The following is a 14,582-nucleotide window of genomic DNA, read 5'->3' on the forward strand; positions in this document are numbered from 1 at the left end:
TAGTCAAGGTAGTTTTTTTCCTTTGGGAAAGATATATTTAACATTCCACTGAAGATGTAACTGTCATGGGCACCATCTGGTCTGAGTTAGGCACAGGACAATAAATAAGGCAGTTCATCCATAACAAAGATCAGTGATTAGAAGGGGAGAAGTCTGGTTTCTGGTCTTTCTGAGTCATTTACAGAACAAGAACAATGAGGGAAGGGAGTTAATCCATAATCTACAAAGCAGAATTGCAAACATGCTACATGACTCAGTTTCCAGGGCTTAACTTCTTCCTTGGCATAATAAATTTAAAGTGTGCTAAAATTGTATTTTCTTTAACAGGCATAAGAAATTGCAATCTCAAAAGGCAACTGGGGATAATGAAGTTCAGAAATGCTACTGTTAAATCTATGTAAAAAACAAAAGTGGTTAAATTCTGTGTATCTACACAGCCTTTCAAAAGGCAGACATATCGTTATGAAGATGTCTGGAGGGGATTGGTTCCCGGACACCCCTCAGATACCAAAATCTGAGGATGCTCAATACACTTAAATAACCTATGCCCATCCTCCCATATGCTTTAAATCATCTCTGATTACTCGTAATACCTAATACAATGTAAATACTGTGTGAATAGTTGTTATACTGTTTTTTTGTTATTTTTATTGGTATATTGTTATTTTTATTGAGTTTGTTCCTGAATATTTTTCATCTACCATTGGCTGAATCAACGGATAGGGAACCCACAGGACACAAAGGGTCACCTGTATCAACTGTGTTTTCATCTATAATCGGAAGATACGTTTTCCATGTGTTAATGTGCTTTGTTATCCCTGGGTGCATTACCAACATTAGGCTATGGGAATATCAATATATTACTCATATGCACTTTTCTATAGAATCTATTCTCTGTCATCCAACTGCTACTTATCAAACATTTTTTATCAAAAAAACTGATTGCTGTGTAGTGAATTCTTATGATGGCTTTACCTGTAATATAATCTCTTATCCACAACCCCAGGCACTCGCCGCCCACCCCTGCCACCCAGACCTACACCCCCACGGAGAAAACCGTTACCACCAAATAACGTCACCGGAAAGCCAGGAAGTGCAGGTATGTTCGTCATATACCTTCCTTCTCCCTCCATGATTTCAGTTTTATGAGCCAACCACAAGCCCTTCTTGGTGTGCCAGCTCAGGCAGGGGGCAAGTCACTGGAGTGTGTGACACGTGTTTGTGTTGGCCCCAAAGACTAGACACTGTAAATGACAGCTTTGAAGACTCAGAACCTGACTTTTGAATGGTGGAATGAAAGAAACCATCCCTCTGTATCTAGACCAGTTTGCTTCTTAGAAGTCTGCGTGCTTGGACCCTAGATTGAAGCTGACACAGGCCCATCAACAAGTGGCTTATTCTGGATAGGATGCTGTAACTGCCAGGCCCCAGGGGCAATGGAAAATGTGATGCCCTGTCATCAACTTATCATTCTGTCTCCTGAAATGAAATCCTGTACATCTCGCTGAAAGCTCCCCTGTCCAACAACCTTCCTGCCAGCCCCAAGATTACAGTGCTCCGGGGAAGATTTGGTACTAAAATATATGTGAGCAGACCTACCCTGTGCAACCAGGCAGGGGTGTTTAGGAGGCAGGCCGCCTCTCACCTGCGGGCCTCCCACATGTGGCTCCCCCCAAGGAATGACTCCTCCCAGGCCTGGGATACACACACTACTTCCTTTTCTTGAAAAAACCTTCCCTAACTCCCCAAGGTAGTCTTAGCATTGCTTCTCTGTTTTGCGTGTCCTTGATAGACACCTCTGTTAGAGCAAAGAGCAAATTGTTTTAGACCTGTTTGTTTGCATACTTGTCTTCCCCTACCAGACTGAGCTCTGTGACGACAGAGTCCTTGGTATATTTTCTCTGACTTCCCAGAACCAAATCCAGTGCATAGCACATAGAAAATATTCGATAGGTAATGACTGAGTGAATAAATGGATAAAAGTAAGAGTCAGTGAAAACTGACCTAGGTGAGAGGAAAGCTTGACCTCATTTCTGTTAAGGGCTCCTCCCCCAGGACCTGCCAGCAAACCACAGCCTGTTCCCCATCTTCCCTTCCTCTCCCCAAATCTCCACTTCCTACCTATTTTGTAGGTGGAATCAAGATATGCATACAAGTGTTAAAGACAGCTGTGAATGATGAAACTGATGAGGATTTGCATGAAAGGGAGTGGCTGTCACTCTTCACAGGATGGAAGGAGGATATTGTGATGGAGCTTTTATGATGTCTCTTATGCACAGTGAATTCTATCTAGATGGTTTTCCTCATGGGCTGGAGGAGAAATCAGCCCCACACCCATGCTTCTGGTGCCTTTCTGAGTCAAGGCCCAGCGACTTGGCCTCCTCCCCAACAATTGTAACCTGGGGCGGCTATTATTTTAGCTCCAGTGGCCTTTGAGTCAGACTGGGTGCATCACAGACTGATGCCTGAGTGTGCCCATGGAAAACTTGGGGGGCCACTCCCACAGAGCTCCCCTATAAATGCCTGTGTGTCTTCAACTGCAGTTTGGTGGCCTTGGTCAGTTAGTGTAGCTTTGGTACAGCCCGGTCAGTCTGAAGAAGAACCATAAAAACATTCTACTTCCCATCCTCCACCCCCTACCCCCCACTCCCCACTGCTAACTCAAAGGAACTCACTCTGAAGAGACAAATGGCAAACAAGGGCAACTGTAGTAATCTGGCCTGACTAACAGCACAGAAAGCATATCCTGAATTCTAGCTACACATCTGGGGGTCCTTCGAGAGGCTCTCACATGTGCCTGTGAGAATATCTGCCTCTCGTCCCCTGTCTCTCCAGGTCTGCCAAGGCCTCCAAATTCCGTTGTCCCTGCCAGGGTGAAAATGCTCTGCCGGCGTTTCCTGAAGAGCTTGTCAGGCCGCAGTGCGACTTCTTTTGGTTTTTGCTCCCCGTCTTCTCATGGCCCACTCCCTCTAAGACCAGGAGCACAAGCCCCCCGGGGCTGGACTCAAGGCCCTTCTGACTGACTCACCCGCAGTGTCACGCTGGGCCACAGTCCTCGGTCGGGCTTGTCTCCCTTGACTTCTGTTGCCCGAGAATGACTTTCTTCCAGGAGGAATACGAAATCCAATCTAGCCTCCTCTCTACTCAAAACACCCAGACTTGCCTGGACCTTGGGTTGGATCCAGTTTTCGAGACTTATAAATGTTTCTAGAGTAGAGGAGTCGCTGTTAATGTAACAAGTCAGGTAGCACCATAGTGGCCACCAGGCCAGAATCACAGTCGTTGCGCTAGGGATCTTTTTCCTCCTCCTCTGGCCATCTCCCATACCAGCCAGTGAGTCACCTCGACAGCTCTCGTGTCCAGCCCATCCACCCGGTCCCACTGCTTCTGCCGGAGTTCACCTTCCCTTCCCTTGCTTACAAGGTACCCCGGGCTCCAGACATCTCCCTCTCACCATCCTTGTGCCCTAACCATCCACCTTGTCATCTTATCATGTTACTTCCCCGTTGAAAATCAGTGGATCCTTATTGCCTAAAAATAAAATCCAAATCCACATGCAGTATACAAGTTCTTTCGTGATCTAACCTGCCCCTCCACTCAGCCCTGACTGCGTTTCTGGGCCCTCTCCACCCTCACCCCTTCAAATTAAACACACCTGGCTGTTTCATGCTTCCCCGGCATGGTTCTTGTTCCACCTCTCATCCCTACCTACAGACCACTTCTCCTATTTATTGCACACCCTCCGTGAAGGCACTCCCACCACCCCACCCAGCAACCCTCCATCCTTCCTCATACACAGAACCACTCCCGCCTCTTGCCCCCTCTGTGACCTTACCTAGTTCTTTCACAATAACCATAAGGCTTCGCTATACTTGGCTCACACATCTCTCTCCATCAAGGACCGCATCTTGTTTTCCCTCCAAGCCTGGCCTATGGTGCCAAGCCACTTAGTAAACATTCATTGCATAAATAAATGGGAGGCTTGGCAGTGTTCCTATAAAGCCTGACTACTTTGGCTCTACATTACAGGAGTCGTCGCATCAGGCCCAATCACTTCCCCACCCCTGAGGGCAACACTCAGACCTACTGGAGCCCCCTTGGAGAGGACAGAGACAGAGATAAAGCAACCAACAGTCCCTGCCTCTGGAGAAGAACTGGGTTAGTATGGCCGTCAGTTCTCACTGGATGCTTAGCTACGAGGTACTAAAAGATTTCCAATGGGAGGGGAGAGCCTCAGTTCTATTTTACCCAATTTTATGATTAATATGGGTCTCTTTAATTTTAAAATTATACTTCCTTTCAATGCTTCCTTACAGAGTACACTCTTTGTCTTAGCAGACATAGAAGAAAGTGCCTAAATTTGGCTCCTAAACAGGTCTGGATTACCCAATGGTTACTACTAAATCACATGTTATTACTAACTACACATATTTTAACTTGTTAATGAGTATTAACCACTTGGTTGTAATGTTGAATTTATTATTTATTATATTCCAGAATACCTTGCAGAAAGACACAATTAAAGGCCATTTAATATAGATGAATACATATAACAATAAATGAAATCTAAGCTGCAAGCAATTTACGAGGGGGAATATTGAATATCTTTAGTCTTTACTACTTTTTCATTGTATTATGATGCTTTTTTTTATCTTGCCAAAATTGTTTATTATCTTCTATTCTCAGATAATATAACTGACTTTAGCTCAAGTCCAACAAGAGAAACTGATCCTCTTGGGAAGCCTAGATTCAAAGGTATGTATGATGGCTCCAAATCTCAATTTTTGATAAGCCTATTTTTGTCAGTGTATCAGTCAGCTGTTGCTGTATAACAACCAATCACAAAATCTTAGTAGCCTACTTTAATAAGGCTTTATTTTTCATGTGTCTGCAAGTCAACTGAGGGTCAGCTGATCTAGGACATGCTTGATTTGGTGGTTCTGCTTCTAGCAGCAGGTACAGCTGGGCCTCTTGTGGGTTAGGCTCTGGCCAATGCTGCATGTGTTCATTCTGATGTCCAAGATAAAGGACCAGCAATGACCCAGGAGAAGCCATGAAGCCATTCTCATGGCAATACAAAATCAAGAAAGAGTGCATCCAAATGCACAACCACATTTCAAGCTCCTTTCTGTGTCGTATCTGCCAATGTGCATTAGCCAAAAAAATGTCACATAGCCAAGTTCAAATCAAGAATTGGGGAAGTATACTCCTCCCATAGACATAAAGAATATTTTTTAACAATAATCTATAATAGTAGGAGAGATATAATATATAGAGCCCAGTATTTACTTTTAAAATATTTTTTCTTAAGTGTAACATTTGATAAATTTTTAACACATGTGTATGCTCATGAGACCATCATCACAATCACAATAATGAACACATGCATTACTTCCAAAAGTTTCATCGTGTACCTTTGCAATCTCTCCCTCTACTCTTCTCTCCTAACCCCCAGTTCCTAGGTAACTGCAGATCTCCTACACTATAAACTAGTATGTACTTTATGGAATTTTATAGAAGTGAAAACAGACAGTATGAACTCTTTTACCAACATAATCATTTGGAGAGCTGTCCATGTTTCTATATGTACCAACAGTTCATTCCTTTTTATTGCTGACTGGTATTCTATTATATGGATATATATTAATAATAATTTATTTCTTTATTAAACCTGTTCTTGTCATTTAGGTATTTTTTTACATTACCAATAAAGCTTATGTGACTATTCACGTAAAAGTCTTCATATAGCTATATGCTTTCATTCCTTTTGGACAAATAGGAGGAGAATGGCTATATGATATACAAGTGTTTATTTAACATTTTAAGAGACTGTCAAACTCCTTTCCAAAATGCTTATACTGTTTTATTTTCCTGTCGGTGTTGAGGGTTCCAGTTCCTCCACATCCTCACTGTTTAGTGTGGTCAGTCTTTTTAATTTTAGCCATTTTAATAATTTCATAGTGGTATCTGATTGTGATTTTACTTTGTATCTCTCTGATAACTAAGGATGTTGAATATCTTTTCATGTGCTTATTTGCCAACTATATACCTTTTTAGTATGTCCAAATTTTTTGCCCATTTTTTAAAATGGGGTTGCTTGTTTACTTAATGTTGAATTTTGAGAATCTTTGTTTTCTTGGCATAGGACATTTTTTAGTACATACTTTACAAATATTTTCTCCCAGTGTGTATTTTTTAATTTTAATGAACCCCAGTGTATCAGTATTTTTCATAGAACTCACTTTCTTTAACTGGTACAGCGCTATTCAGCATATTTTGTCTTCCTTAGTGAGCTTTCAAAGTATTAGTCCATTTCATCTAAGTTGTCAAATTTATTTGCATAAAATTATTCATAATATTCCTTACTTTAATATCTGTATTTTTGGTGCCACATCTAAGAAATCATTCAGTAGTCAGAGGGCACAAAAGTTTTCTCCTATAGTTGCCTTCTAGAAGTTTTATACTTTTACATTTAAGTCTGTGATCCATATTGTGCAAAAATTTTTATGTCATACAAGGTATAAGTACATGTTGTCTTGATTATGGATATCCAACTGTTCCAGCATCATTTGTTGAAAAAACTATCTCCACTGAATTGTGTTTGTGCCTTTGTCAAAAGTCAATTTTTCTTATATATGTGGATCTATTTTGGGGCTCTCTAGGCCATTCTGTTTATCTTTTTATCTACCTTTACACCAACACCACACTTTCTGGATTCCTGTGGTATCTTGCAATCAGGTTGTGTTAGTCTTCCAATGTTGTTCTTTTCAAAGTTCTTTAGGTGATTCTGAGTCCTTTCCATTTCCATATAAATTTTAGAATCAGCTTGTCACTATCTAAAAAATAGCTTGCTGAGATTTTGACTGGAATTTTATTGAATCTATAGGTCAATTGGGAATAATTCACAGCTAAACAGTGCTGTCTTCCCACCTATGAACATGATATATCTCACCATTTTTTAATATTTAGGTTTTTAAAATTTCTTCACCGTTTTATAGTTTTCATCATACAGAAAACCATAGAAGTAGTATTTTTATTTCAATTTCCAATTGTTCGTTGCTAATATGTAGGAAAAAAATTTTGCACAGTGATCTTGTGTCCTGCAACCTTACAAAACTCATTAATTCTAGTAGCTTTTTTGCAGACACATTGGATTTTCTACATAATTATGTCATCTGAGACGTTTTGCTTCTTCCTTTCTGACTGGGGTCCCTTATTTTTTCTTGCCGCCTTGTACTGCTGGAGCCTCTAGTAAAATATTGTATAGAAATCATAAGAAAAAAACATCATTTTCTTATTTCTGATCTTATGAATAAAGAATTAAGTCTTTCACCATTAAGTATAATATCACTTGTAGATTTTTCATAGATTCATTTATTGGGATAAGGAAGTTCCATTCCATTCCTAGTTTGGTGATAATTTTTATCAGAAATTGATGCTAGATTATGCTTGATTTATCTGCTTTTATTGAGATGATTATATGGTTTTTCTTTGTTAATATGATAAAGTACTTGATTTTTAAATTTTAAACTAACCTTGCATTCCAGGGACAAACTCCACTTGATCATAATGTATTCTTATTTTATATATTGTTGGATTTAATTTGCCAAAATTTTTTGTAGAGATGTATTCATGAAAGATATTGATTTGTAGTTCAAGTTTTAATATCAGAATAATGCCAAACTCTTCTCTTCAATTTTCTGGAAGAGTTTGTTTAGAATTGCTATTGCTTCTTCCCTAAATGTTTAGTAGTGTCTACTAGTGAAGCCATCTGAACCTCACATTTTCTTTGTAGGAAGGTTTTTACATATAAATTCACTTTCTTTTATAGATACAGGGCTATTCAGAATATTAATATTTTTTCCTCCTTAATGAGGTTTGGTAGTTTGTGTCTTTCAAGGTATAGTCTATCCCATCTGCATTGTCAAATTTATTGGCATCCAGTTGTTCATAATATTCCTTTATTATTTTAATACCTGTAGAATCTGTATTGATGTCACCTCTCTCATCCCTGATATTACTAATGTGTGTCTTTTTTTCTCTGTTGCCTAACCAGTCTGTCTGTTTATCAATTCCTTGGATCTGAAAAGGCCAACTTTTTTTCACTGATTTTTCTCTTACTATATTTTCTGTTTTCTATTTCATTTATTTTTATTTGGATATACTTCCTTTCTTCTGCTTAATTTAGATTTAATTTGCTCTTCTAATTCTAGTTTCTTAAGGTAGAAAATGAGCTCTTTGATTTGAGACTTCTCTTTTTTTTAAAAAGAAACTCTGGCACCAAAGTTCTCAATCCCTGGGTGGGCTCAAACCACCAACCTTTTGGTTAACACAGCAGGCTTACTGATACCACCATGGAGACAAAGGTCTTTCTTCTTTTTTAATATGGCATTTAGTGCTCCATATTTTCCCCAGATATTACTTATCAGCATCCAAAATTTTTTAATATGTTATTGTCTTCATTTTTATTCTGTTTAACATACTTTTAAATTTCCCTTTTAATTTCTGCTTTGACCCATTGATTACTTAGAAGTGTATTATTTGTAAATAAATAAATATGTAATTTCTAAATATTTGAAGATTTCTCAGAAATCAATCTCTTATTGATTTTTAATTTAACTCCATTGTGGCCTGATACTCTGTATTCCTTGAATCCTTTTAAATTTGCTGAGACTTTTTTATGGTCTAGAATGTGGTCTATCTTGGTACATGTTCTATGTGTACTTTAAAAGAACATGTATATTCTCCTACTCTTAAATGGGAGCTTGAATTAACTTGCTAGGGCTGCCTTGACAAAATACCACAGAGTTGGTGGCTTAAACAATAGAAATTTATTTTCTAACAGTTCTGGAAGCAAGAAATCTGAGATTGGCAGGTTTGGTTTTTCCTGAGGCCTCGGCCTGCCACCTTCTCATTGTGTCCTCTGTGCCCTTTCTCTGTGTATGCACATCTCTGTTGTCTTCCTCTTCTTTTAAGGACACAGTCAGATTGGGTTAGGAATCTACCCTTATGACCTCATTTAGCCTCAATAACCTCTTTAAATTCCTGTCTCCAAATACGGTCACACCGGACATTAGGGCTTCAACACGTGGTTTAGAGGAACACAAATCAATCCATAACAATTAGGTCTAGTTGCCGTCTGTATTGTGGAGTTCTTCTGTATCCTTACTGATATTCTCTCTACTCAATCTATCAATTAATGAGAAAGTAGTGTTGAAATCTCTGACTATAATTGTGGATGTATTTCTACTTGCAGTTCTGTCAGTTTTTGCTTCCTGTATTTTAAAGGTCTGTGTTCTGGTACAGACCTAAATTACTCAGGATGATAATAAATTCCTAATTGATACTTTATCATTACAAAATGACCTTTTCTGTTCCTGGTAATATTCTTTGCTCTGAAATCTAATTTGTTGATATTTATATATCTAGTCAAGCTTTCTTTTGATTAGTGTTATCTTTTATTTATCCTTTTGTTTTTAACCTATTTAACCTATCTAAAGTGTTTTGTTATTGGCATTATATAGTTGGGTGCTACTTTTTTAACCAATCTAAAAATTTCTGCATTTTATTTTGGGTGTATGGAACCTTATATTTAATATGGTTATTCCAAATGCCCATTAATTCACGAATGGATTAGTAAATTATGGTACATGTATACCATGGAGTATTGCTCAGCTGTAAGAAATTATGGTGATATGACATCTCTTTGGTTCTCCTGGAGAGAGTTGGAACCCATTATATTAAGTGAAGTATCCCAAGAATGGAAAAACAAGCATCACATGTACTCACCAGAAAATTGGTTTCCCTGTTCATCACCTAAATGCACGTTGGGGAATGATACCAATTGGATACCAGACTGAGACAGGGGGTGGGGGGAGGGGATGGGTGTATGCCTACATGATGAGTGCATTGCGCACCGTCTGGGGAATGGTCATGCTTGAAGGTGCTGACTCGGGAAGGTGGGGGGTGGGGGGAGGGGATGGAGGTATGACTACATGGTGAGTGCCAGGCGCACTGTCTGGGGAATGGACACGCTTGAGGCTCTGACTCAGGGGGATGGGTGGGACATGGGCAATATATATAACCTGAGCTTTTGTACCCCCAAAATAAGCTGAAATTAAAAAAAAAATAAAAAAATATATATATAAAAAAATAATATGGTTATTGATTGGTTTAAATCTTCATCTTGCTCTTTGTTTTCTGTTTGTCCCATCTAGTCTTTTACCCTCTTTTCTCCTTTTCCAGCCTTTTTTGGGTTGAGCACCTTATGATTCCATTTTACCTTTGTTGTTGTCTTATTAGCTATAACTCTTTATTATTTTAAAGATCGCTTTGGAGTTATAGTATGTATCTTTAACTTATCACAGTCTACCTTCCGGTGATGACATGTAACTTCACGTACAGTGAGTGAGAACCTTACACTAGCAGAGCTGCTTTTCTCTCAGCCTCTGGGCTATCGTTAGCATACGTTTTACTTTTACATGTTATTTTCATTTTAGTTTAAACAGTAAAACATTACTTAGAAATAATAAGGAAAATACTGTACATTTACCTATATAATTACCTTTCCAGTGCTTTTCATCCCTTTGTGTGGCCCCATATTTCCATCTGGTATCATTTTCCTTCTACTTGAAAGACTTCCTTTGGTATTTGTTATAGTGAGAGTCTGCTGGTAATGAATTCTTGCAGGTTTTGTATGTCTAGAAAGAGTATTTTGCTTTTGTTTTTTAAAAAGATATTCTCACCACTCATTGAATTGTAAATGACGCTTTTTCTTTCCGTATTCCAAGATGTTCCTCTGCTGCCTCTTATTTGCAATCTTTCCAGTGAGAAGTCTCCCACGATCCGTTGTTGGTCTGTACATTGTCTTTTTTTCTCTGTCTCCTTTAAGAATTTTCTTTTTATCACTGGTTTTGAGAAACTTGATTATGGTTAACATCATTTTCTTCGTGTTTGTTGTGCTTAGATTTCTCTGAGCTTTTTGGATCTCAGATCCAAGAACTATTTTTTTCATTTTTAAAATATTGTTGAGTTTTGTTCTGGGATGTGCAGTAAAATTACTTGAAACCACTTGGTCCTTTTGAGTCTGGCTTTTAAGGTTTATTAGGTGGGATCAGAATTGTGTTTAGCAAAGGACTAATTATTCCCCACCAGTGAGGTAAGACCCACTGCCCTAAAAGGGACCAATTACTTTGGTTATTAGCATAAGCTAAACCTATTTAGTAAGTAAATCAACATCATCCATGTCGTGTATCTCAGAGGCAAGATTTTGGATTTTCCAGGTTTTAACCATTCACAACACTGCCTTCAACTACCTGCTTATATGAGACCAGATGTCCTTAAGCAAATAATTATATTTATGAGCTCACTTTCATCTTCTTCACAAAATTGTTAAACATCAGAGTCCTGTCTCTCGTAGGTCCTCATGTGCGATACATCCAAAAGCCTGACGACAGTCCCTGCTCCATTACTGACTCCGTCAAGCGGTTCCCCAAAGAGGAGACCACAGATGGGAATGCCACCAGCCCACCACAGAACCCACCCACCAACCTCACTGTGGTTACTGTGGAAGGGTGCCCCTCATTTGTCATCTTGGACTGGGAAAAGCCACTAAATGACACTGTCACTGGTAAGATCATGGCACAAGGACTGTTAACACTGTGGGAAGCACTGATAATGTGATGCGTTGGGAATAGGGTACCTTGGCTCAGCTGTGACACGTGAAGCATAGCTGAGGAGGAGCAAGTCCCAGCAGAGTTCTGCTGTCCTTGTGGCACATTACTGTCCAAAGTGTCATAATATGGGGAAAAAACATCTTTGCCCTTGTTATGGGCTTGCACTTAATTTAGCATATCTCTTTAAGCTGCATTTCTTACGTCTCCCCTCAGAATTCTCTTTCACAATACAAAGACATAGCTAGACTTTTCATTACCAAGAAAAATTACAGAAAATCCATGAGGAATTGCCATTGCTGACGCTATTTAAACTAGTTTTCCTTTTACCAACCCAATTTCCAAATTGACCTAGAACTTTCAAGCAGGTTAAAGTTATTTCAACTGTTTTAGAAGAAATAAAAACAAAAATTCTGTTCCTGGTCATCTCAAAAAATTTTGATTTCTGCCACCATCTACCCAATTCCTCTAAAAATGACCATGAAAAATAAGAAACCCTGAGTCACTCTTTGAATTTGTTAGGACAATTTGGTTCTCCATAGTGAACAGGATAGTCACGCAAGAGGGGTGGGGGAAAGACTAACCTAAATCAGATAGAAGATACAGCAAATGGTCAATGTGAGTACATGAGGTTCCTGATACTCAGGTCCCTGCCATGGAGCTGGTACAGGTAGACAAGGAATAGAGGGACTGACTAAAAGGCTGTCAGGGGTAGAGAGAAGCAGCACACAGGGCCAGGTGGGGAGTGGTGGGTTCAGGATCTGCCAAAATGTTTTCTGCATAAAAAAAAAAAACAGCAGCAGCTATTTGTCCTCAGATGGAATCATTTGATCTGGGCAACTTCCAGTATAAGCAGTCTTGTTTGCTTAGCTTGCTTTCTTCACCATTTTTTTTTTCTTATGAATTTCCCTTTTTCATGCAAAGCTAGCCCTTGTTTTGTTTTGGTTTTTTATTTTAATTACAGTATCTCCCTCTGTCACCAAGGCTACAGTACGGTGGTAAGATCATAGCCTACTACAGCCTCAAACTCTTGGACTCTAGCAATCCTCCTGCCTCAGCCTTCCAAGTCACTGGGATTACAGGCATGTGTCACTGCACCCGGCCTAGTCTTTGTTTTGAGAAAGAAGCAACTCACTTCCCCTTGGTTCCTGGGGATTTGCCTAGTCCTGCTTTTTATGTGGGACTGCCGTCTCAATATCTAACAATCAATCTCCAAGTATCAATTATCTACATATATTAAAACATCCAAAACTCTCCATCCACATACTATGTTAATAAGGAGTTCATGTGATAGTTTGAGGCTTAGTTCTCATAAAATCAAATGTTCTATAAAATTTCATTTGCCTTAAATGTGAGACATCAAGTTAGAATTGGTTCATCTAATACATATCCAGTTGGATATGTCAATAATATTTGATTTAACTTTCCAAAGCTGAAGGGCTTTCCTTTTTGATTTTATAAATTTTTAATTTCAAAGAATCATGGATAAGAGTATACTTTAACCAATTGATTTTGTAATGTTGTTAATGGTTTGCTTAGGATCTTTCACAAGATACAGGGGACTTATAATAACAATTTTTATGGACGAGGATCATATCTCTTTAGCTATAATGTTTCCTAAATAGAAATAAGTTCATATTTAACCATTGCTCTAGTCCATATTTAAACATTGGATGATTTTCCCTAATGCTCTGTTTCAATTTTTTTTTTCATTTCATTTTAGTGTTTCATTATGTATCACTTGATTTCAAATGTCATTGTTTATAAACCAGCAGCTCAGATAATACAGGGATTAATTCTTATACCACTGGAACTGGTTTTGCAAGAAGGTATTAAGAAATAACATAAAGAGTGAATTGTATTCTTCATTTCCCCTGAGTTAGCTGGTGTGAGTAATCTTTCTTTGAGTTGATGGGCACGTATTCAGCTCTAGTGAATACATCCAAATTCAGCTGCTTTTACGTGTCCCTTGTACACTGAAGTTGAAATAAGTGCACCTGAAAATTTGCCATGGCCTGGGTCCTTGGACAACTTTAAGTTAGTTATAAGTCATTGCAGTGTGATAGTCCAAGAGCCTACTGGCATAGATTTAAATCCCAGGCCTGCTTTGTTCTGGATGTGCAACTTGGATATATAATTGGCCTTATTGAGCCTTAGTTTCCTTATCTGTAATAATAATAATTCCCATTGTTATCAATTTATCCTGAGGATAAAATTAAAGTATTTGAATATGCAGCATAAATTAGAAATTGTTAAATTAATGTTTGTCAGTAGTAGCAATGATAGAAGTAATTTTTATAATGTTGGTGAATTTATGAAAAGGCATTATTAGCACTTTAAAGCATCAAAAATGAAAGATACATTTACAAAGCATAAGACAAACATATTTTCAAAAGCTAGAATTCAGAGAGAAATTCTAAATGTCTTTTTAATTATGAAGGAAGCTTCTAGATCCATTTTGAAAACTCTGATCCTCCAGGAAAAAAATATTATTAAATCAACTGTTAAAACTTGAGTCAAATGAAAACGAAAACGTACAATAGAATTTTTAAGTACTAAAAGGCTGGCTTAGTATCAAATAGGATATCATTACAGTCGATGAGGAATGTACCAAACCAAAGATGGTTTTTGAATGTGGTTGCTTTAGTCCATAACCAATTAGAGTGTCATATAAACTGTTTTTTTTTAGTGACTCAGCAGTACTTGAATCTTTCCAATTGGAATCTTAAAATTTTTGTGATGCTATTTTCAGAATACAACTAAGGGATGATAAAGGATTATAAAAATAATAGGTACCACCTGTTGAGCAAAATACATGGAAAATATTATTAGGAACTTCCCATATGTTCCTAATTTAACCCCCACAAGCAAAACACTATGGAGATATATTATTGGCATTTTACAAATGGG

The 14,582-nt window shown here is 38.2% G+C and overlaps 1 protein-coding gene across 1 annotated transcript in view; it reads left to right on the top strand.

Annotated features, from left to right (window-relative positions):
- Positions 1–14,582, top strand: part of LOC123630595 (ABI family member 3 binding protein) — a 221,947-nt gene that overhangs the window by 189,029 nt on the left and 18,336 nt on the right. The window contains exons 59-62 of the mRNA XM_045540393.1: positions 1,007–1,099; positions 4,030–4,158; positions 4,687–4,755; positions 11,420–11,629. Of these exons, the coding sequence (XP_045396349.1) occupies positions 1,007–1,099; positions 4,030–4,158; positions 4,687–4,755; positions 11,420–11,629 (501 nt within the window). The remainder of the gene's footprint in view (positions 1–1,006; positions 1,100–4,029; positions 4,159–4,686; positions 4,756–11,419; positions 11,630–14,582) is intronic.

The sequence above is a fragment of the Lemur catta genome, chromosome 1, assembly GCF_020740605.2.
Source record: "Lemur catta isolate mLemCat1 chromosome 1, mLemCat1.pri, whole genome shotgun sequence".
Taxonomy (NCBI): Eukaryota; Metazoa; Chordata; class Mammalia; order Primates; family Lemuridae; genus Lemur; species Lemur catta.